Source organism: Jaculus jaculus, chromosome 10 (genome assembly GCF_020740685.1).
Source record: "Jaculus jaculus isolate mJacJac1 chromosome 10, mJacJac1.mat.Y.cur, whole genome shotgun sequence".
NCBI classification, from domain to species: Eukaryota; Metazoa; Chordata; class Mammalia; order Rodentia; family Dipodidae; genus Jaculus; species Jaculus jaculus.
Window position 1 is genome coordinate 1,334,766 of NC_059111.1, and position 24,966 is coordinate 1,359,731.

The following is a 24,966-nucleotide window of genomic DNA, read 5'->3' on the forward strand; positions in this document are numbered from 1 at the left end:
TTTTGTAAACCAGGCATAGTGGTTCACGCCTGTAATCCCAGCACTGAAGAAGCTGAAGCAGGATTTTCACAAATTCAAGATCACCCTGGGCTACACAGTAAGTTCCAAGCCAGGCTTAGCTACAGACTAAGACCCTATATAGAAACTTTTTTTTTTTTTTTGGTTTTTTGAGGTAGGGTCTCACTCTGGTCCAGGATGACCTGGAATTAACTCTGTCATCTCAGGGTGGCCTTGAACTCATGGCAATCCTCTTACCTCTGCCTCCCGAGTGCTGGTATTACAGGCGTGCGCCACCACGCCCGGCTCGAAACATTATTTTTAAAAAAAGAAGAAAAAAAAGGAGGAGGAGGAAGAGGAGAGAAGAAAAAGGCTGGAGAGATGAGAGATGGCTTAGTCGTTAAGGTGCTTGCCTTCAAAACCTTAGGACCCGAATTCAATTCTCCAGTACCCATGTAAAGCCAGATACACAAGGTGGTGCATGCATCTGGACTTCACATACGTGTATATAACAATGTCTGTGTGCTAGGTCAGCTGTATTTAAAACTCAAGTAAGGGGCAGGAGAGATGGCTTAGCAGTTAAGGCATTTGCCTGCCAAGCCAAAGGATCCTGGTTCAACCCTCCAGGACCCATGTAAGCCAGATACACAGGTGTCACACACATCTGGAGTTCATTTGCAGTGGCTAGAAGCCCTGCCGTACCCATTCTCTCTCTCTCCCTCTTTCTCTCTTAAATAAATAAGATATATTAAAAAAAAAAAACAGGACAGCTGTAAATAATAAAGTAGCCCAGTTTTAGATTCTGACAAGCCCAAATTCAAACAGTGTTCTCTTGAAAATTGCCACCAGCAGCAGAGAACAGCCTTGTGAGATGGGACAATCTCTGCACAGCCTGAATGAGGCGTGTGGCAATCAGGAACAGCCAAGGCCCCATGATGGATCAACAGTTGAAAATGGCCTCAAGTGAACAATCCATGCCCTTCTCTTCCTTTAGTCTCTTGAGGGGAAAAAAAAAAAAAAAAAAAAACAGAAAAAATTCTTAAGTCTTTTAATGAGACTGTTGTTCCATTAATATGTGGGGCAGTTTTGTTTCAATGGAATTAGTTGCTATGACCCATGGGCTTTAAGCGCCAGCTGCATCTGACGTCACTGCAGTGGCAGAGAAGAAGGGATTCGAAGGGACAGCTAGCTACCTAAGGAAGCACAGTGACCACCGGCCAAGCACTCTCAAAAGCAGCTCCAGGGCTCTATCAGGACTCTGTCTACGGACCACATTCTGCATTGATGCAACTTACACAAATTCAGACTTGCAACCTCAACTCCAATAAGAATACAGGAGTTTTTAAAATTTATTTTATTTGAAAGAAATAGGCAGGGAGAGAGAGAGAGAGAGAGAATGGGCACGCCAGGGCCTCCAGGCACATGTGCCCCTTGTGCATTTGTGGGTTCTGGAGAGTTGGACCTATGTCCTTCGGCTTTGTAAACAAGTGCCTTAACAGCTAAGCCATGTATCCAGCCCAGTTTTTGTTTATTCAAGACAGCATCCCATGTAGCCCAAGCTGGCCTCAAACTCCTGGGCTTAAGTGGTACTCCTCATTCATCTTCCTAAATGGCTGCAACCGAAACAGGCACATGCCACCACATCTGGCTAGAAGACAGGAAGGAGATGGTTAACCTCAGGAAGAAGAAGCTGAGTGTAAGGTACAGAATGGCAGAGTGGAGCCGAGCCTTGCAGATTAAAACAGGAACTGCCTTTCTTTAAACTGTAGCCTTCAAACACACGCACGCATGCACGCACGCACGCACGCACATGCACAATTCACAACCAAGTCTTACAGATGAAACACGTATTGCCTCTCTTTAAACTGTGCCCATCACACGCTCACAAAAGAACATACCACTCGGTGTTTTGTTTTGTTTTGTTTTGTTTGAGAGAGTCACTCTGTAGCCCAGGTTGGCCTCAAACTGGCAGCAATCCTTCTGCTTCAGATTCCTAAAGCTGGGATTACAGACATGAGCTACCACACCTAGCTCCATCAACTATATTTCTCATGAGCTAAAATGGACATTCCAAGTCTTCAATCTAAGCAGTTAATTTCCCTGTAGGTTCATCCAGATGTGGAACTCACTATGTAAGTTTGGCTAGCTTCTAAGTCATGACCCTCCTGCCTCAGCTTCCAAACGGTGTCACTGATGCTTCTCACACAACCTAGTAGAGGCCCAACTCCAAAATTCCAAGTGGATCCAGACAGCTGTGTGGGCAGAGGGGCAGAGAACAGAAGCCACTTTAGTTGACCCATAGATTAGTCTTTCTTATAGCCAAGATAGCTACTGACACACCAGAAAACCTCAACTCCAGGGGAGGCCAGACCTGCAGCGAAGGAAGGGGTATCTTCTGAAGACTGGGCACTTTCAGACCTCTGGCTAGTTTCCCAGACACGTTTCAGTTGGAAACGTGTTGTAAGGAACACTTAATTACAGTGTTTGCAAACAAAAGGGGGCTTATTTTAAATATATTAACTGAAATACTCCTTTCCAGAGCTTAAAAGATCTCAGTATCAAGCCTCAAAGATGATTTCCCACATCGCATCTCTTGACTGGGTGTACTTTCTCTTACAGCATTGCCTCTGCATCATTAAAGGCAAGCTTCTCAGAAGCCTGGCTATCCCAAATGAAAGCTGGCTTGTGGTTTGTAATAGTAAGGGCAGACTCCTTGGCTATCATGAGAAGGCAGTAATATTAACATGTAGTTTACAATCCAATTCATGCTGACATATGACTTCCAAAACCCCGAGGGGAAGGGAGCTTTTGTCTTCTCAAGCTGGCTGGAGGTGGACGCACCTGGAGCACTGACTAATAACACCAATCGATCTTCCACTGTGATCCAGAGAATTTCCTTCTAGTAAATTGGGTGGCTGGCACACTGAAATCCAAATATGTAATTATACCTAAGAATATATTCCTGACTACTTTGATATTACTGTATTTTGTTAGCATCTTCTTTTGTTAGTGTTCTTTAAGTTCAAACTATACTCGTCTCTTTAACATTGATATTATAATGGCCAAGTTTTTGGACCAATACTGCTGTTGCAGAAAAGTGGGGTGCTCTTTAAGCAGTCAAATTTTCTAACCACCCTTCTGATTTCCTCTAGAGGAGCACACAGGTGCACCTGGTTCTCTTCATAAAATAAAAGTACTTATAGGAAACGGGTTAAGCAACCTCTGCACTATAATATTCTGAAACCATAAAAAGATATTGAAGGCTGGGAAGATGGCTCAGCTGTTGAGAGTACTTACTGCGCAATCATGAGAAACTGAGTCCTCAGCACCCACATAACAAGGCAGGCATGGCTGTGCTTGCCTGTAACACCAGCACTGATGGGGGAGGCAGAGATAAGAGGATTGCAGGGTCTCCCTAGCCAGCCAGCTTTGCCCTTAACGGGGCATAGTCATCTGTACACACCACCACTCCCACTACCCCTGACACACATACATAACCACTAAAATGAATAAATAAATTTTCAAAAGCATATTACAAGCCATGCATAGTGGTACACACATTAATTTCAGCACTTGGAAGGCAGAGGTAGGAGGATTGCTGTGAGTTTAAAGCCAGTCTGGAACTACAGAGTGAATTCCAGGTCTGCCTGGGTCAAATGAGAACCTACCACAAAAACAAACAAGGCTGAAGAGATGGCTCCGCAGTTAAGGCACATGCCTGCAAAGCTTAACAGCCTGGGTTCCATTCCCCAGTACCCACATAAGCCAAATGCACAAAGTGGTGCATGCGTCTGGAGTTCGTATGCAGTGGGTGGAGACACAGGTGTGCCCATTTCCTCTTCACCCCCCCCCCACGTCTTTATCTCTCTGCTTGCAAATAAATAATATGTTTATCTAAAAAAGAAATATAATGGCACACCCAGAAGCTATATATTGTTACTAGAAAAATTCAGTGCCAGGGATGGGATACCAGCCAGGAGTACATAGTGAGACCCTGTTTCAAAAATAAGGACTGGGTTAGAGAGAGACCCTACCTTGACAAACAAAAATAAATAAAATTAATTTTAAAAAGAAAGAAAGAATGTGCATCCCTCCTGAAGCTGTGTGCTCAGGGAAGAGGACGACTTTCCGGAATACAGGAGGACTGGTCTTTGGTCAAGGGGATACAAGTAGCTGTGCTCCCTGCTAGAACTTCCAAACAAGCTTTCAAAAATGAAGAGCTTGGGCCGGGCGTGGTGTCGTACACCTTTAATCCCAGCACTTGGAGGCAGAGGTAGGAGGATCACCATGAGTTTGAGGCTACCCTGAGACTACATAGTGAATTCTAGGTCAGCCTGGGCTACAGTGAGACCCTATCTTGAAAAATCACAAAAAAAAAAAAAAAAAAAAGAAAGAAAGAATGAGTCCATGTCCTTAGTCCCAGCACTCAGGAGGCTGACGTAGGAGGGTCATGTGGAGTTCCAGGCCAGCCTGGGACCAAAGTAAGACCCTACCTAAGAAAAAAAACAAAATAACCCAAAAAAGGTTGTTTTTTGTTTGTTTGTTTTTACCTAAACGAAAGTGGGTAACAAAACAAAGAATCAAACCAAGGCCCAGCTCTAGTCAGAGCACCCATGCTTCAGCTGCCAGGACACGGTGCACCTCCTGCAGAGAAGGGGGTGAAAGCCAAGGAAGAAGACATAAGCCTCAGGACAGACTCTGGCTTCCAAGGAACATGCAAAGACTTAATTGCTTAGAGACAGGTGGAGTGTTTTCTTTCTAAAATTCACTTTTGAGCCAGGTATGATGGCTCATGCCTTTAGTCTCAGCACTTGGGAGGCTGAGGAAAGAAGGTTTCTGTGAGTTCAAGGCCAGCCTAAGCTAAAGAGTGGAGTTTCAGGTCAGCCTGGGATACAGTGAGATCCTAGTTTAGGGGCTGGGGAGATGGCCTGGTGGATAAAGCACTTCTCACACAACTCTGGATATCTGAATGTGGATCCCTGGACCTCACACGAAACTCGGAAGCTGTGCTGGGCTTCTGTAATCACAATAAGTGAGAAGGGCAGTGGAGATATGAGAATATCCCAGAAGCCCACAACCAATGAGATTTGGCCTCAATTGAGATGGAAGGTGAGTACCAACCTGAACATTGTCCTTTGACCTCAACATACATTCTGGGGCACACATGTGTCTAAATGCATGAGCACGCGCACACACGCACCCACACACTTATAAAGAAATCCTGGTCTAGGGTCTGCAGGGATCGCTTAGCAGTTAAGATATTTGTCTGAAAAGCCAAAGGACCCAGGCTCGATTCCACAGGACCTACATAAGCCAGATGCACAAAGGGGCACATGCATCTGGGGTTCATTTGCAGTGGCTGGAGCCCTGGCACTCCCATTCTCTCTCTCTCCTTCTCTCCCTCTCTTTCTCCCTCTTCCTCTCTGCCAAATTTTAAAAAAAGAGAAAGAAACCTGGTCTAGCTGGGCGTGGTGGCGCAGACCTTTAATCCCAACACTTGGGAGGCAAAGATAGGAGGATCACTGAGAGTTCGAGGCCACCCTGAGACTACATAGTTAATGCCAGGTCAGCCTGGACCAAAGTGAGACCCTACCTCGAAAAAAAAGGAAAGAAACCCTGGTCTAGAACAGAAAATAATAAACAGTAAAAGCACATTAAAGTGAAAGCATTACCTATGGTAGATTTAACTTTTTTATTTGGAAAATAAATATTCATTTTGAACTGTGGAAAGTTTGAACCATTGTATGATCAAAGTCCATATTATTAACATACATATGCAACGATTTTATGGAAAACATATCCTGGAATTCTGCTCCTGAGTAGATGGCTTGTCAACTAGTTTTTCCTCAATTTGAGCATACAGAAGCCCATCCTGTATGTTATAGCACTGATAAAAGATGCTTTAAAGCCGGGCATGGTGACGCATGCCTTTGATCCCAGCACTCAGGAGGCAGTGGTAGGAGGACTGCAGAGAGTTCAAGGCCACCCTGAGACTACATAGTGAATTCCAGGTCAGCCTGGACTACAGTGAGACCCTACCTCGAAAAACCACACACACACAAAAAGATGCTTTAAAGTAAGGATAGTCTTGTTTTGTGTGTGTGTGTGTGTGTGTGTATAGGTGTGAATCAGGTGTCTTCTTCAATCACTCTCCATCTTATTTTTAGAGACAGCATCTCTCACTGAACCTGGAGCTCACCAATCTGGCCGCCCTAGCTAGCCAGTGATTCCACACATCCTCTGACTCCACCTTCCCAGGCCCGGAATTACAGGTGCGCGTGCATGGCCTGTACACAGTGCTGGGGATCTAAAGGTGCTGTCCTTACTGAGCCATCTCCCCAGCCTGAGGGTCACCTCACTGTAAGTACTACAATGCAGTACGCTAAAAAACCAAAAACTAGTGTGGTCGAACAAGTTTAAAAACTGGTCTAACACAAAGTGTTTGTTCACATACACAGAAAATGACTTATGCAAACTCATAAAAATTGCTTCCTAATGGTAACAAAGCCAAAGTGCATGGATTTGATGATTAAAAATTTACTCCCTAAATCTGAGTTATTAAATAACAGTTCACACCATAATAATTTATCTTATAGGAGCGTGTGTGTGTGTGTGTGTGTGTACACTTAAATTACAACCAAGCATTAGGGATTTGTAGATAAGATAACAGGGAGAAAAGAAGATGCCAAGGTAGGGGTAGGCAGAACAGAAGATAAATCACTAGTAGAAATGAGTGGGGGCAACTTGGACAGGCAGAGAGGTAATAAAAAATTTGCAACATATCTACCACTGGGTGACAATAAAAAGGGTAACTACATGGGCAAGGATGTAAGTAAAACAAGGAGAAACACAATATGGAGGAAATGCAACAGAGAAACTAGCGGGAAAAGCAACATGTTCACAGTCCCCTAACTCACTAAGACTGAATAAAAAATTGGTTTCAAATCTTGAATCTCTGATTTGCTATTACTAACATTTGCTGGCATGGATTTTCTGTAGCTTTTCTTTCTTTAACTTGGAGAGGATTCTCTAGATAGCTGATGACATCTAATGTCTTCCTGGTCATACAAAACTCTCTCACTGTGCTCAAATATCAGAAAAAGTAGTAGTAGAGTTCAGTCCCTAGCATTTTTGTGATCCATGCATTGAGAGTAGCTATTCATTTTGTTTACCCATCATTAATATTCTTGATGGGGAAAGGCCCTCAGCCATCCCATAATAAAGTCAGGGCAGGACTATCAGTCATGGTGCCCTATCCTCCCCCAGCCTCTGGGCAAGCATAAACTTGACCACTCACAGTATTCCTCCCCCACTGCCTACAGGACATTGTGAAAGGAGAGGGCACATGACTCCAAGAAAGGGCGAGGAGAACTCCTCTATCAGGCTCCCTCCTCGAGGTCCAGAGCTGGCATTCATGTGATTTGCAGATGCTACTATCTGTTCACTCTGAGATGAAACCAATGTCAAAGAGCACATGAAAGTCAGCAACAGTCCTAAAGACCTTCTGAGCCCTGAATCCAGCCCATGCCTAAACTTTCAGGTCATACAAGCAAAAAATAACTCTTTTCAGGCTTTGAGTTGGGTTTCTTCCAACTGAAACAACTATAGGTGGTTAACTATTTAACTCTGTTAAAGAAATACGTGGTAAACTGGTGTGTTGGAAATTCCAACATGAATTACTCAGGCTCTTATATACTAGAAAGAGGCAGAAACCATAACAAGAATACATTTTAGCAATGAAAATCGTCATGTTTACAATAGAAATTCATTTAAAACGATATACATTTATTTATGTGGAGTTCTCATAAGGTAACCACTGAGATGTCATCAACTTCTACAACTTGTGCTGTTAAATACACCACTGTTTCCAGCTCTCTTTTGTCTTTTCCTTATTTCCACTATTCTGAAATGTCTTTAGTTTCAGTTTATATTTGTCAGGATTATTTAGTGCCAGGCATAGCACCTCATGCCCAGAACCACAAAACTTGGGAGACTGAGGAAGGATGACTGCTATGAGTTTACGGCCAGTTGGGACTACACAGCATGTTTGGCTGCAAAGTAAGGCCCTACTGAAGAAAGAGGAGGGGGGGAGCAGAAGAAGGAAGAAGAAGAAGAAAGGAGGAATTAGGGGAGTACGAGGAACATTCAAGCATTCTCCCTTCCCCTTCCAGTTTTTACTTACTTTAAAACGCTAAATGGAAAAAAAAAAAAAAAGCCACCAAAAAAAAGCTGGGTGTGGTGGCTCATGCCTTTTTGTTGTTGTTGTTTATTTTTATTTATTTATTATAGAGTGACGGAGAGAGAGAGAGAGAATGGGCACGCCAGAGCTTCCAGCCACTGCAAACGAACGCCAGACCCTTGTGCACCTGGCTAACGTGGGTCCTGGGGAATCAAGCCTCAAACTGGGATCCTTAGGCTTCACAGGCAAGCGCTTAACCACTAAGCCATCTCTCCACCCCTGGCACATGCCTTTAATCCCAGTACTCGGGAGGCAGAGGTAGGAGGATTGCTGTGAATTCAAGGCCACCCCGAGACTCCATGGTGAATTCCAGGTCAGCCTGGACCAGAGTAAGATCCTACTTCGAAAAACAAAACAAAACAAACAAACAAACAAACAAAAAAGCTAAATGGGGGCTGGAGAGATGGTTTAGCAGTTAAGCACTTGTCTGTGAAGCCTAAGGACCCTGGTTCAAGGCTCGATTCCCCAGAACCCATGTAAGCCAGATGCACAAGAGGGTGCATGCATCTGGAGTTCGTTTGCAGTGGCTGGAGGCCCTGGCGCACCTATTCTCTCTCTCTCTCTCTCTCCTCTCTTTCTCTGTTGCTATTAAATAAATAAATAAAATAAAATAAAATAAAATAAAATAAAATAAAATAAAATAAAATAAAATAAAATAAAATAAAATAAAAGCTAAGTGGGCCTGGCACAGTGTGGCCCATGCCTTTATTCCAGCATTCAAAAGGACAAGGTCTGGGGCTGGAGAGATGGCTTAGCGGTTAAGTGCTTGCCTGTGAAGCCTAAGGACCCCGGTTCGAGGCTCGGTTCCCCAGATCCCACGTTAGCCAGATGCACAAGGGGGCGCACGCGTCTGGAGTTCGTTTGCAGAGGCTGGAAGCCCTGGTGTGCCCATTCTCTCTCTCTCCCTCTATCTGTCTTTCTCTCTGTGTCTGTCGCTCTCAAATAAATAAATTAAAAAAATAAATTAATTAAAAAAAAAAAAAAAAGGACAAGGTCTGAGAATCACTGTGAGTTGAAGGCCAGCCTGAGACGACATAGTGAATTCCAAGCCAGTCTGGGCTACAGAGAGTCCCTACCTCAGAAAGTGGGGGGGTCAGGGGAGCTGGAGGGATAATTTAGCACTTAAGGCACTTGCCTGTGAAGCCTAAGGACCCAAGTTCAATTTCCCCAGTATCCTCATAAACCAGATGCACAAGATGGCACATGCATCTGGAGTTTGTTTGCAGTGGCAAGAGGACCTGGTATGCTCATTCACTCTCTCTGCCTCTTTCTCTCTTAAATAAAGAATTTTTTTTTAACAAAAGCTAAGTGGACCAAGATTTAAACAATTTATCTGGTGGCAGCAAAACTCATTAGAATTAGAACTTCTAGCCACTGTGGAGACTCACACCTTTAATTCCAGCATTTGAGTAGATGAGGTAGGGCTATCGCCATAAATTCAAGGCCAGCCTGGGCTACAGAGTTTCAGGTCAGCCTGGGCTACAGTGAGACCCTCCCTCAAACAAACAAACAAACAAACAAACAACAAACAAGAAGTGGAATTTCTTTAACCTTTCACACTTCAAGAGACAGTAATAAATTTCAAGAGTAACTCATGGGCATTTTGCTTTGCTCAAGTAATTCAGAGGAATAGTCTGGGTAGCTTTTCAGTTGCACAGAGTCATTGAAAATTTATCACCAAATAGGAATTAGCTTCCAATTTCCAAGGCTGGAGCTACCAGTATTTTTTTATCCTACCTCCTCTCCTCCTCATCCTATATCTAGTCGATTCCACAGACCTGTAGTGTCTCAGGTTTGTCCCCTTCTTTGTACATGCTGTTCAATCCACCAGACTTTACCAACTCACATTTGCTTTCCTGAAATAGCTTTCTTGGCCTCCCTGGCTCCTAATTCTATTACTCACCATGTTCAACATGCCTGATTATGTGTTTACTTATTTAAACACCTTTTCATACTCTATTTTTTTCCTCAGACAAAGCCTTGTAATGTAGTCCGGGCTGGCCTGGATTCACAGCAATCCTCTTGCTCTAGCCTCTGAAATGCTGGGATTACATTAGGATACCACAACACTGAGCCCTTCACCATAATTTTCAATCTATACCTCCCCCAGCTAAGTATATACCCATTCCTTTATTCCAACACCATTCTGTGATACTGAGCTAGTTACAGGAGGTGAACAAAATAGCACTGCAGGGGACTTATAATAGTGAGGCAATGGGAAAACATATGCACTACAACTAGAGTAAGACAGAAATGAATATGGGTTATTAAGATATAGAAATAAGGTGCTAGTGGCGAGTCAGAATCTAAAAGCCAGCTGGAAGCCAAGTGAAAGCAGAATTGGTAGGGAAGCAGAATGGGAGAAGAGAGAAAAGATATTGAAGTGTCCCCTGTGAGAAACTAAGAGCCAGGCATGGTAATGTTCGCTTTTAATCCCAGCACTCAGTTGGCAGAGCTAGGTAGATTGCTGTGAGTTTGAGGCCAGCCTAAGACTAAATAGTAAATTCCAGGTCAGCATGTCAGCTTGAGCTAGAGTGAGACACTACCTTGGAAAAAAAAAAAAAAAAAAAAAAAGGAAAGAAACAGTAGTGTCCTTAATAAGGCTAGGGACATCAGACTTCAGGAGGAAATATGAGTGGACTGGGACTGGAGGCTGGAAGACAGTGAATGTGCTTGCCAAGCTCCAAATCAGGAGTTTGATCAGATAATGAAGTTTCAATACCGAAGTATTAGAATTTCCAGGAATTCTGATTTAAAGAGATAATGTTATTGAATATAAAACTGGAACTACACCAGGAAAAAAAAAAAAAAAGGGCTATGCCATGTGGCTTCAGGAGGTATATAAGAAAATATGGAGAGAAAGGCAAATATAGTGGCAAATGTGCACCTACTAGCCTACACAGTTGTTTTTATCCAGCAAAGTTTACATGGCTTTCCAGTAGAGGTTGGTTTCTATACTATTTCAGTACTCAGCATCTTCGTGTACTATAGCGAATCCTAAGCAAATAGCTTTAGTTCATCTTGTCCCCTTGGTGGCATTTGTACCCATGGTGTTTGTGACCCTCATGTGAAGGGAGCAAACATGCAATTCACTAAGTTACTGCAGGTGACCCTTCCATGTTTAGGTATAAAACCTGCTCCATGAAGGCCACATCCCTGTAGTTGCTGAAAGGACCAGTGTTGATGTTATGCTTCAGATATCCACTGGCAAGTCAGGGCTAGCTAGAAAGTATCTCTTAACTCACAAGTAATGATGTAACATGACTGCCTAGTGGACCTAAAATAAAATCACACAATTCAGTAAATATACAAAAACAACCAAACACTTTCAATTGGCAAGTTGTACAGTATATGACTACCTCAATAATGCTGTAATTTAAAAGTTCAACTCTCAGCACCACCAACACATTTTAACCAAAATATCAGCTTCTGGAAACCTTATATCCTGGGAAGCTAACTACCTTAAATATTTAAACTTCTAGGGGTTCAGCAACTAAAGCACTTGCCTACAAAACCAAAGGACCCAGGTTCAATTCTCCAGTACCCACATAAGCCAGATACACAAGGTGGTGTGTGCATCTGGAATTCATTTGCAGTGACTAGAGGCCACAACATGCCCATTCTCTCCCTCCCTCCCTCCCCCCCTTCCCCCTTATATAAATAAATAAATTTAAACTTCTAGAAAAACTTATCAAATGGAAACCCTGATAAGTTGCTATGACAAAACCATTATAATTTTAACTTAAAAAGTAAACTGTTCTGTCTCTCTTTTTCTACCTGCCTCTTTCTCTCTCTCTCTCTCTTCCCTTCTCTCCCTCTCTCTCAAATAGATAAATAAATAAAATTTTTTTAAATTTTTTATTTATTTATTTGAGAGCAACAGACACAGAGAGAAAGACAGATAGAGGGAGAGAGAGAATGGGCGCGCCAGGGCTTCCAGCCTCTGCAAACGAACTCCAGACGCGTGCGCCCCCTTGTGCATCTGGCTAACGTGGGACCTGGGGAACCGAGCCTCGAACCGGGGCCCTTAGGCTTCACAGGCAAGCGCTTAACCGCTAAGCCATCTCTCCAGCCCAATAAATAAATTTTAATGGGCTGGAGAGACTGCTTAGTGGTTAAGTCACTTGCCTACAAAGCCAAGGGACCCAGGTTCAATTCCCCAGGACCCATATAAGCCAGATGTTCATTTGCAGTGACTGGAGGTCTTGGTGCACCCATTCTCTCTCTCAAATAAGTAAATAAATAATAAAAATGAAGAAAATAAACTGAACAGTCTCCTGCTCTTCACTGTAATAGGAGTTGATCCATATCACACATCAAAATCTGCCTTTAAGGTCTGGAGAGATGGCTTACTGGCTAAGTGCTTGCTTGTGAAGCCTAAGGACCCCAGTTCGAGGCTCGATTCCCCAGGACCCACGTTAGCCAGGTGCACAAGGGGGCACATGCATCTGGAATTCGTTTGCAGTGACTGGAGGCCCTGGCATGCCCATTCTCTCCATGCATGTATTTCTCTCTCTCTCTGCCCCCCTCAAATAAATAAAAATGAACAAAAAAAAATTTTAAATCTGCTTTTAAGACCTGATGACATTTTCTAAGAGGGCACTTTCCACACTTTAACCACAATGCTAAATATCATAATTATGGCAAGTTAGTAACACATTTTGTCTTGTCATCCATCTAGAACTTCCTTCTCTATAACTCTCTGCAAGAGAAAGATCCCTGTGTTTACAACTGACATTACTTCTGAAGATTTTTCTCTTTCTCTAATAATCACTACCCAGTTCTCCAGAATTATTTCAACCTTCCCCATGTCCTAGCACATTTCTAAACTTCTGCTAATAAATATTATGCCAGCTGTCTGCCTGCTGTTGCGATAACAGCAGGTTATTTATGTCCTGAGAGATTCAAAGTGGGTCAAGAATATAAGCAGCAAACTGTGAGCCCCAAGAGGAAAGGACTGTGACTTGTCTGTTGTTAGAAATCCTCAATGTTAGACAGAGTGCCTGGCACACAGGATGCTTAATATCATTCCTGCCTGTCATTAAGCTAAGCCCTACTCACAGAAAAAAAATCGGCCGACAACCAACCAAGTGGCCAGACTATTCCTTTTTCTAATTTATTGTGTTTTTCTGTGAGTGGTATATTATGTGTGGTGGGTGCCCATGTGTGTGCATATATGCATGCATGCAAAAGCCAGAGAACTTATCTATTGCTCATGAGTGTATTTCTTTGAGACAGGAGTCTCTCCCTCAAACTGGAGTTGCTGTTTTGTAGAATCAGCAATCCTCAATTCTCTGCCTCCCCCAGCTCACTGGTGTCACAGATCTGTATGGCCACACTGTGATAGGGGGTCTCACTCTCACCCAGGCTGACCTGGAATTCACTACGTAGTCTCAGGGTGGCCTCGAACTTATGGTGATCCTCCTACCTCTGCCTCCCAAGTGCTGGAATTAAAGGTGTACGCCACCACGCCCAGCACTAGTACCTCTTTCGTTAAATGTTTTATTGACAGCCTCTAAGCATATAGATAATACACCATGATCATAACCCCCTCCTGCCACTCTCCCTTTTCTGACTCTCTACCCAGGAAGATAACTGATGCTTACTTCTACCTTATACATTCATTTTAAAAATTAAATGAAGCTGGGGGTGGTGGCGCATGCCTTTAATCCTAGCCCTTGGGAGGCAGAGATAGGAGGATCCCCGTGAGTCTGAGGTTACTCTGAGACTATGCAATGAATTCCAGGTCTGCCTCAGCTAGAGTGACACCCTACCTCAAAACAACAAAAAAAAAAAAAAAAAAAAAAACAACATTAAATGAAGCAGGGTGAAATGACACACATCTTTGATCTCAGCACTCAGGAGGCAGAAGCAGGAGAATCTCTGTAAATTCAAAGCCAGCTTGAGTCTTCTTAGTGAGTCCCACACCAGCCTGGGCTAAATTGAAATCCTACTTCAAAAGGGAGGGGGAAACTGGACAGATTTCTCAGTGGTTAGGGCACTTGCCTGCAAAGGTCAATTCCCCAGTGCCCACATAAAGCCAGATGCACAAAGTGGTGCATGCATCTGGAGTTGTTTGCAGCAGCTGGAGGCCCTGGTGTACCCATTCTCATATTCTTGCTCTCTCTCCCTACAAATAAATATATTTTTAAAATATTTTTAAGATAATAAAAAAAGAGAATTAAATGAGCTGGAGCTTGTGAGTTTGAAGTAAGGAGGATCACCATGAGTTCAAGACCAGCCTCAGCTACATAGGTAGGTCCCAGGTCAGCCTAGGCTAGAGTGAAACCTTGCCTCCAAAAAAATAAAATGAAATGAAAAAAGAAAAAAATAATTAAATGAGTTAATATTTGTGAAGCACTTAGAATAGTTCTACTAAGCCAGGTGTAGTGGCACACATCTTTAATCCCAGAACTTGGGAGGCAGAGGTAAGAGGACTGCAGTGAGTTGGAGGCCACCCTGAGTCTACATAATGAATTCCAGGTCAGCCTAAACTAGAGTGAGACCCTACCTTGAAAAACCAAAAAAAGAAAAAAGAAAGAGATATATATTAATAATATATTTTTGTTAATTTTAATTGGTTTCCAATTATAGTCACTTATATGTTAAGAGATCTATGCCTAAAACATCAGGTTTAGAGATAAATTCCAATTGTGCAGATCTTAGATCTGGGACTGCAATAAAAGAGGTAGGTACCAGAGAATGTTTTCATGTGAATTCCTTATTTCACGGTTGAGAAATTAATCACATATCTCATATTTGTAGAGAAATTTGTAAGTCTCAAAATGCTCTCACAACTATTATTAAGTTTGATCTTCACAAGAGCTAATAGATGCAGGACAAGTATAATGATGAACTCTACTTAAAGGTAAGAAAACTGAATGAGAGGCTTAGTTAAGGTTGGAAAGATATGGTCTAGAAGTACATCTTTGGATGTCCAGTCCAGACCTCTTTTCTTTTTGCTGCAATTTGGGCTCTGGGCTTATTTGAGTCACATTTATAAGCAGTGATTCTAGGATGCTATGGGAGATTTTTAAGGGGCAGGAGCTATACAGCTCAATGGTAAGGAGTTTGTGTAGCAGGTTTGAAAGGCCTAGATTCAACGTTCAGTGCCACCAAAACAAGAAAAATCAACATCACATTTTGCAACTGTGAACTTGAAAAGTTAAGGCAATTTTGTTAATTGGAATTAGATATAGTCAAAATGCCTACCTACACACAGAAGCCATTTCATCAAATTCCATGACTGCATACATGCACAAAGGGCACCACACACCGTCCAAGGCAGATTTTTCAAAACTGTCATCAAAATACGCCATTCAGGGATTACGAGACTCACAAAATTTTGGCGTCAGTTTAAGATAGGAAAGGTTGCCACTTCCCCTACAATAATCCCAAAAGGGAAAGGCGCTATCACGAGTAGAGGGTGAAGACGTGTAGCCGCCTAACGAGGCTCTCGGGATTCTGAGCAGGGTGCAAACTCCCAGCGGGTGAATCAGCTCCTGCTGTATCTTTCCCAAGGACCGTGCACCCCTCAGAGTCTGACGGCACCCCCAACGGCTGTGCACTCTCCAGGGCTGTGCAACCCATCAGAGGCTGTGCACCCCCAAAGGCTATGCACCCCTAAAGCCGGTGCACCGCCAGGGCCCGGGCACCCGGCAGCGGTCCGACCCTGCAGCTAAAGGCGAGAGCGGCACGAGCGGGGCTGGAAGTGGCGTTCCGAGCGCGCATCCCCACCCGAGGCCCGGTGCCTGGACCCCCCGAGCATCTCCCAGCAGCCACGGCGCGCGCGAGCCCGACACAGGCCCGGCCGCGGCGCCCTGGCCCTTACCTTGGTGTAGAGCTCGGACGCGGCCATGGCGGGCCCGCGCCGACGCCCCCCGGCTGGGCGGAGGCCGCACCTCGGGAGCGGCGGAGCTCGGGCGGGGCGGGCGGGCGCGTCAAGCGCGAGCGGCTCGCCGGGGCCGGGCGAGCATCACGGCCGGGCTCGCCGCGCGGGCCGCCGACCTGGGCGGGTCGGGATGACGGCGGCGCCTCCGCCCCCTGGGGACCCTCGGCCGCCGGCCTCCCGGGGCCCCTGGGCGGCTTCTCAGCTTCCTGGGCGCCCGCGAAGCCGAAGCCCACGCCGATGCCGCCGCCGCCGCCGCCGCCGCCGCCGCCGCGCCCTGTGCATTGTGGGAGCGGGAGGAGCGCCGGCGCGCTGGGGCTCGCGCGGCCCCGCGCCGCACCGCCGCCCGAGAGCCCGCCGCTGAGCCGCCGGCCCGCCGAGGCGCTGAGCGTGGGGAAGCGACCGCGAAGGGCGTGGCGCGTCCCGCCCTCCAGAGCCTCGAGCCGCAGAGCCCCGGGCTGAGAGCGGCAGGCGAGCTTGAGAAAGGCACCTAAGGTCGCACGTGCCAACACGCGCGTGCAGCACGGTACTCTTAGGATGCCACTGTGTAAAGGGCTCCTTTCTTTGACATTTTTATTTGTTTGTTCGTTTACGAGAAAGAGGGAGACACGCCATGGCCTCCAGTCACTGCGAACTCCAGATGCATGTGCCACTCTGTGCGTCTGGCTTTATTCCGGGGAATGGATACTGCGGAGTCGAATCCGGGTTGTTAGGTTTTGCAGCTAAGCACTATAACCGCAGACCCATCTCTTCAGCCCAAGGAGTTGGTTCTTAAACACAGAATTCAAATGAAGTTAAAAATGGGATGACAAGGGCTGGAGAGATGGCTTAGCGGTTAAGTGCTTGCCTGTGAAGCCTAAGGACCCCGGTTCGAGGCTCGATTCCCCAGGACCCACGTTAGCCAGAAGCACCAGGGGGCGCAGGCATCTGGCATTCGTTTGTAGTGCCTGGAAGCCCTGCCGTGCCCATTCTCTCTCTCTCTCTCTCGCTCGCTCTCGCTCTCACTCTCAAATAAATAAATAAAAATAAACAAAAAAAAAAAAATAGGATGACAAGCCGGGCACGGTGGCGGTGGCGCACGCCTTTAATCCCAGCACTTGGGAGGCGGAGGATCGCCGTGAATTTGAGGCTAGGTCACCCTGGGCTAGAGTGACACCCTACTTCAAAAAAGGAAAAAAAAAAAAAAAAAAGATGACACCAGGGAACAGCTTTCTTAAAAAGATGACACCAGGGAACAGCTTTCTTAGACCTTTGTGTCTACAGGGGTGAGACAAGCCATCTGGCCTAGCCCAACCCTGCTTCCTCCTGCTGCTAATCTCGAGCTCTATGTGCTACCTGAAGCTCATGCAGATGACATCTAAAAATGGCAACTGACTAAGGTGAAAATTCAAGTACTTGCAATTTAACTCTTTAGTTAAAAAGTCAAAGGCTTTAACCTGATGGACTCGGTTGTTGATATCAGGGCATCAAGCACAGGTATGTGGTCTCTTCATCTCCAACCCTATGCTATCGTCACCTATCTCCTCTCCTCCCCATTCACACTTTCACACCTACTTGAATTTTTTTAATTTAACCTTTTAAAAGAAATTGGGCTGGAGAGATGGCTTAGCGGTTAAGCGCTTGCTGTGAAGCCTAAGGACCCCGGTTCAAGGCTCGATTCCCCAGGTCCCACGTTAGCCAGATGCACAAGGGGGCGCACGCGTCTGGAGTTCGTTTGCAGTGGCTGGAGGCCCTGGCGTGCCCATTCTCTCTCTATCTGCCTCTTTCTCTGTCACTCTCAAATAAATAAATAAATAAAATACACAATTTTTTTTAATTATGTATGGGTGTATTTGTGAAGCCACAGAACGAGTGTGGAGGCCGCAGGACGGCAAGATGGTATTGGTTCTTTGATTCGACCTTCCTCCTGAGATAGGGTGTAGCAGACAGCCTCAGGTCACTGAGATGAACTTCGAAACCAGGCACAGTTACAGAGGAAGGGATATTTATTGAAGCTTACAGATCCAGTGGGAGTTCTATACTGGCAGAAGAAGCTGGACTGTTTTCACAGGTCCAAGCAGAAAGAGAGAAGAGCCACAAGCCAAACCTAAAAGCCACACCACAGGGCACACTTAGAAACTCCAGGCAAAACTCAGGCACTTTGCATATCTTTAGACTGGAATTCCAAATCTGCCTCCACACCTTAGGGCTGGAACCCTAGAATCTGCCCCTGACACCTCCAGGTGGCTGGAGGTCTAAATTACAAACTTTAATAAAACCCTGGATATATTAGGGGCATCCATTCAAACTACCACACAGGGTTTCATGTTTTGTGTCTGCATATTCACTAGTCTAGCTGGCTCATGAGTTTCCAGATTTCTTCTGGCTCCACCTCCCATTGACATAGGGGCATAATGAACAACTTTGCACCAGGCTTTACATGGATGCTAGGGATCAGTGCCTTTAGATGCTGAGCCATCTCCCCAGCGCTCCTGCACCTGTATTTTTAAATATTATTCATTTATATTTATTTTATGTATTTGAGAGAGCGAGAAATATCATGGGTGTGGCACACCCTCCTGCCACTGCAAACAAACTGCAGATGCATGCACCTCTCTTTGTGTATCTATCTGGCTTTACCTGGATACTGGGGAATTGAACCCCAGGCCTGTAGGTTTTGAAGCAAGCACTGAGCCATTACCCAAGCCCCAACCTGTTTTTAACGTATTCACTTTTCTTATTCTTTCAATTTCTAAGTGGTGGCCAATGCCCGTTATGAGAATCTGAGACTAAACTAGATTTCTTGTTATTTGGTTTAGTGGTTTGGTGTTCTTTTTTCTTCTTCTTCTTTTAAACAAGGTCTCAAAATGTATTCCAGACTGATCTAGGCCCCTCCATGCTCCTGCCTTCACCTACCAAGTGCTGAGATTAGGAGGATAGTTCTGAGACCATTTCTATGAAGGCCATGGCTTAAGGCTGGGGTCCAGTTGATATGTGGTTGGGGAATGGGCATTTGAAGGAAGGTCACTCACTGAAGGATGATCATGGCCAGTCTTCAGTCTCTGTGGAATCAGAGGAAGTCTGGGTCAATCTTCAGTCTGTAGGACTCATCACTCTCTCTCTCTCTTGCTCTCTCAAAAGTGTGGTGGTACATACCTTTAATACCAGCACACTCAGAAGGTTGAGGTAGGATTGCCCTGAGTTTGAGGCCAGCCTGCACTACAGAATAAGTTCTGGTTCAGCCTGGGCTAGAGTGAAACCCAGCTTCAAAACAAAATTTAAAAAAATATCTTTGGGGGCTGGAGATAACTTAGTGGTTGAGGCATATGCCTGAGAAGCTTAAGGATCCAGGTTCAATTCCTCAGTACATAAGTAAGACTAATGCACAGGTGACACATGCATCTGGATTTCATTTGCAGGAGCTGGAGGCCCTAGCGTGTCCATCCTCTCCCTCTCTCTCAATAAATAAATATTATGTAAAATATCTTTTTGATGTTTCTGGATACCACCCTTTCTTTGCCCAGACATAAAAGGAGAAAACATGCAGTTCTGATGAGATACAAAGCACTGAACTGAGTTTTAGGAGACCTGACTCCTATCTCTTAGACTTGACTTCATGCCCGTGTGAGGTAACTGTTTTCCTACCCTTCAGATAATAACTACCTGTCAGGACTATTGAGAAATACTGAGTATGATGAGGGGAAAAAGCACCAAAAAAAAAAAAAAAAACAAAAAACCCAGTGTTCTCAAATTAATAAAATCAGAGATGAAAAAGGTAACATCACAACAGATTCCAGAGAAATTCAAAAAATCATAGGGACATACTATAAAAGCATATACTCCACAAAGTATGAAAATCTGAAAGAAATGGATGCTTTCCTTGATTTCTATGACCTACCTAAATTAAATCAAAATGAGATTAATCACTTAGATAGACCTATAGCAAACATGGAGATCCGAACAATTATCCATAATCTCCCAACTAAAAAAAGCCCAGGCCCAGATGGATTCACTGCTGAATTTTACCAGACCTTTAAGGAAGAGATAACACCATTGCTTCTTAAGCTTTTCCAGGGAATAGAAAAAGAAGGAATTCTACCAAACTCCTTCTATGAGGCCAGCATCACCCTGATACCAAAACCAGGCAAAGATAGAACAAAAAAAGAAAATTACAGACCAATCTCCCTCATGAACATAGATGCAAAAATTCTCAACAAAATATTGGCAAACAGAATCCAAGAGTATATCAAAAAGATCATTCACTCTGACCAAGTAGGCTTTATCCCAGAGATGCAGGGATGGTTCAATATACACAAATCTATAAATGTAATACATTATATAAACGGGTTGAAGGACAAAAATCACATGATTATCTCATTGGACGCACAGAAAGCATTTGACAAAATCCAACATCCCTTCATGTTAAAAGTCCTACACAGACTGAGAATAGAAGGAACATATCTCAATATAATAAAAGCTATTTATGACAAACCTACAGCCAACATATTACTAAATGGGGAAAAACTGGAAGCTTTTCCACTAAAATCAGGAACAAGACAAGGGTGTCCACTGTCCCCACTTTTATTTAATATAGTTTTGGAAGTCTTAGCCATAGCAATAAGGCAAGAGACACACATAAAAGGGATACAAATTGGAAAGGAAGAGATCAAGTTATCATTACTTGCAGATGACATGATTCTATACATAAAGGAAGCTAAAAACTCTACTAGCAAACTGTTAGAGCTGATCAAAACCTACAGCCATGTAGCAGGATACAAAATAAATACACAGAAATCAGTAGCCTTCATATATGCTAACAACAAACACACAGAGGATGAAATCAGAGAATCACTCCCATTCACAATTGCATCAAAAAAAATAAAGTACCTTGGAATAAACCTAACCAAGGAAGTAAAGAATCTCTACAATGAGAACTTTAAAACACTCAAGCGAGAAATTGCAGAAGACACTAGAAAGTGGAGAAACATCCCCTGTTCCTGGATTGGAAGAATCAATATTGTGAAAATGGCAATCTTACCAAAAGCAATCTACGCATTTAATGCAATCCCTATCAAAATTCCAAAAGCATTCTTCATGGAAATAGAAAAAACAATCCAAAAATTAATTTGGAATCACAAAAAAACCTCAAATATCTAGAATAATACTGAGCAACAAAAATAAGGCTGGTGATATCACCATACCTGATTTTAACCTATACTACAGAGCCATAATAACAAAAACAGTGTGGTACTGGCACAAAAACAGACATGTAGATCAGTGGAACAGAATAGAGGACCCAGATGTAAGCCCAAGTAGCTATAGCCACCTGATATTTGATAAAAATGGCAAAAATACTCATTGGAGTAAGACAGCCTCTTCAGCAAACGGTGTTGGGAAAACTGGATATATATCTGCAGAAGGATGAAAATAGATTCTTCTCTCTTGCCATGCACAAGAATTAAGTCCAAATGGATTAAAGACCTTAACATCAGGGCTGGAGAGATGGCTTAGCGGTTAAGCGCTTGCCTGTGAAGCCTAAGGACCGCGGTTCAAGGCTCCATTCTCCAGGTCCCACGTTAGCCAGATGCACAAGGGGGCGCCCGCATCTGGAGTTCGTTTGCAGTGGCTGGAAGCCCTGGCGCGCCCATTCTCTCTCTCTCCCTCTATCTGTCTTTCTCTCTGTGTCTGTCACTCTCAAATAAATAAATAAAAAATGAACAACAACAAAAAAGGTGTGTGCCATCACGCCCGTCTTAAAAAAAAAAAAGGGCTATGGAGCTAAATAGAGCATTCTCAAAGGAAGAAATACAAATGGCATATAAGCATCTAAAAAAATGTTCTACGTCACTAGTCATCAGGGAAATGCAGATTAAAACTACATTGAGATTCCATCTCACTCCTGTCAGATTGGCCACCATCATGAAAACAAATGATCATAAATGTTGGCAGAGATGTGGAAAAAGAGGAACCCTTCTACACTGCTGGTGGGAATGCAATCTGGTCCAGCTATTGTGGAAATCAGTGTGGAGGTTCCTAAAACAGCTAAAGATTGATCTACCTTATGACCCAGATATAGCACTCCTGGCATATATCCTAAGGACTCATCTCATTTCCTTAGAAGTACGTGCTCTACCATGTTTATTGCTGCTCAATTTATAATAGCTGGGAAATGGAACCAGCCTAGATGTCCCTCAACTGATGAGTGGATAATGAAGATGTGGCACATTTATACAATGGAGTTCTACTCAGTGGTAAAGAAAAATGAAGTTATGAAATTTGCAGACAAATGGATGGACCTGGAAAAGATTATAGTGAGGTAACCCAGGCCCAGAAAGCCAAGCGCCACATATTCTCTCTCATATGTGGATACTAGCTACAGATGGCTGGGCTTCTGCGTGAGAATGAAAATACTTAGTAGCAGAGGCCAGTAAGTTAAAAAGGAGACATAAAGGGAAGAGAAAGGAAGAGAGGAGGGTACTTAATAGGTTGATATTGTATATATGTAAGTACAATGATTGTGATGGGGCGGTAATATGATGGAGAATGGAATTTCAAAGGAGAAAGTGGGGGGGAGGGAGGGAATTAACATGGGATTTTTTTTATAATCATGGAAAATGCTAATAAAAATTAAAAATAATGGGAGAAAAATAAAATTGAAACAATTGTTCATATCCCTAAAATATTTTGGACCATAGTAAGAGAAAATAGTAGGAATGAAAAGTAGGAGAACATTTTTGTTTTTATTTAAAAGAACAATGTAGCCCAGGCTGACCTGGAACTTAAAATCCTGCCTCTTCCTCCTGAGTGCTGGAATTAAAGATGCCTGCCAAGGGCTAGAGAGGTGGCTTAGAGGTTAAGTTGCTTGCCTGGGATTTCTAAGGTCCCAGGTTCAGTTCTCTAGTAAACCAGATGTACAAGATAACACATATGCCTGGAGTTCATTTGTAATGGCCAGAAGTTCTAGCACCCCCATTCTCACTGTCTATCTGCCTCTCTCAAATAACTAAATAAAGAGGCATACCACTACACCAAGGTAGGAGAAAGATTTTCTACCCTCCTTTTTTTTTTTTTTTTTTTGGTTTTTCGAGGTAGGGTTTCACTCTGGTCCAGGCTGACCTGGAATTAACTGTCATCTCAGGGTGGCCTTGAACTCATGGCAATCCTCCTACCTCTGCCTCCCGAGTGCTGGGATTAAAGGCGTGCGCCACCACGCCCGGCTCTGTTTTTTGTTTGTTTGAGGTAGGTTTTCTCTCTAGCTCAGGCTGACCTGGAATTCACTATGTAGTCTCAGGCTGGCCTTGAACTCATGGTGAGCTTCCTATCTCTTCCTCCCAAATGCTGGGATTAAAGGCATGTGCCACCAAGCCCAGCTATCTACCCTTGATCTTCCTTTATTCCATTTCAGAAAAGAAGCAATTTAAAAGCCAAAACAAGCTGAATGTGGTGCCACACGCCTTTAATCCCAGCATTTGGGAGACAGAGGTAGGAGGATGACCATATGAGGCTACCCTGAGACTACATGGTGAATCCCAGGTCAGCTCAGGCTAGAGCGAAACCCTACCTCCAAAAACCAATATATGTATATGCCAAAACGACAATGGGTGACTTGATATATGGCCTTCTCTGCCTTTTGCTTGTGTAGTCACAGTCCCAAAGCACTCTGTCCTTAGTGAGTTATGTAAACCAGCAGGAACTGTAACTCCCAAGGATTTAGGATGGACTTCCAAAGAGTAGCCCAAAGACAGTGTTTATTTTATTTTCAATTGATAGTTTTTTTAATTTTTTGTTTTTATTTATTTATTTGACAGCGACAGACAGAGAGAAAGAGGCAGAGAGAGAGAGAAGAGTGGGTGCACCAGGGCTTTCAGCCACTGCAAACAAACTCCCCCTTGTGCATCTGGCTAATGTGGGTCCTGGGGAATTGAGCCTTGAACCAGGGTCCTTAGGCTTCATAGGCAAGCGCTTAACCGCTAAGCCATCTCTCCAGCCCTCAATTGATAATGTTTTTAAGTATTGCTTTTTTTTTTTTGGTTTTTCGAGGTAGGGTCTCACTCTGATCCAGGCTGACCTGGAATTAACTCTGTCATCTCAGGGTGGCCTTGAACTCATGGCAATCCTCCCACCTCTGCCTCCTGAGTGCTGGGATTAAAGGCATGTGCCACCACACCCGGCTTTAAGTTTTCAAATTTCCTTCAAAGTACATGTACTCCTTGACTTGCTGTTTTTAAGTTATGATGGGGTTACTTGCTAGGGAGACAACTCAGTGGATAAAATCCCTGTCACATAACTTTAAGCACCTGAGTTCAGATCCCCAGGCCCCATGTAAAAGCCAGAAAGCTGTGTCTAGCCTCTATAATCCTGGTGCAAGAAGTGAGATGGAGACAGGAGATTTTCCCAGAAGCTCACAAACAGAGTGGTGAACAACTAGAGATCCTGCCTCAAAAACAAGGACCAACTAGAAAGTTGTCCTCTGACCTCCCCACATGCTCTGTGACATGTGCACACACTAAATAAATATGAAAATAAATAAATTGGAAATCTTGTTAAATTGACACGCACTTAATATACCTAACCTGAATGGCAGCATAGTTTAGCCTCATCTGCCAGGAACCTGCTGAGAACACATATTTGCCTTTGGTTGGGCAAATCTGACTAAAAAAAACAAGATCAGTGTTGAATATCGTTGTTAATTTATTACAATCTTTTGTCCAAAAAATAGTGGCAACACAGTCTACCATAGAACATTACCCATTAATCTTGGTGATAGTGTGGCTATTTGAGGTGCAGTTTATATTTATTTATTTATTTAGGGTTTTTTGAGGTAGGGTCTCACTCTAGCCCAGGCTCACCTGGAATTCACTAT

The 24,966-nt window shown here is 43.8% G+C and overlaps 1 protein-coding gene across 5 annotated transcripts in view; it reads right to left on the minus strand.

Moving 5' to 3' along the window:
• Window positions 1–16,144, minus strand: part of Myo5a (myosin VA) — a 164,561-nt gene extending 148,417 nt beyond the window's left edge. For all 5 annotated transcript variants that reach the window (XM_045160477.1, XM_045160475.1, XM_045160476.1 and 2 more), the window contains exon 1: window positions 16,068–16,144. In XM_045160477.1, the coding sequence (XP_045016412.1) occupies window positions 16,068–16,094 (27 nt within the window). In that variant the 5' untranslated portion in view covers window positions 16,095–16,144. The remainder of the gene's footprint in view (window positions 1–16,067) is intronic.
• Window positions 16,145–24,966: the final 8,822 nt, after the last annotated feature.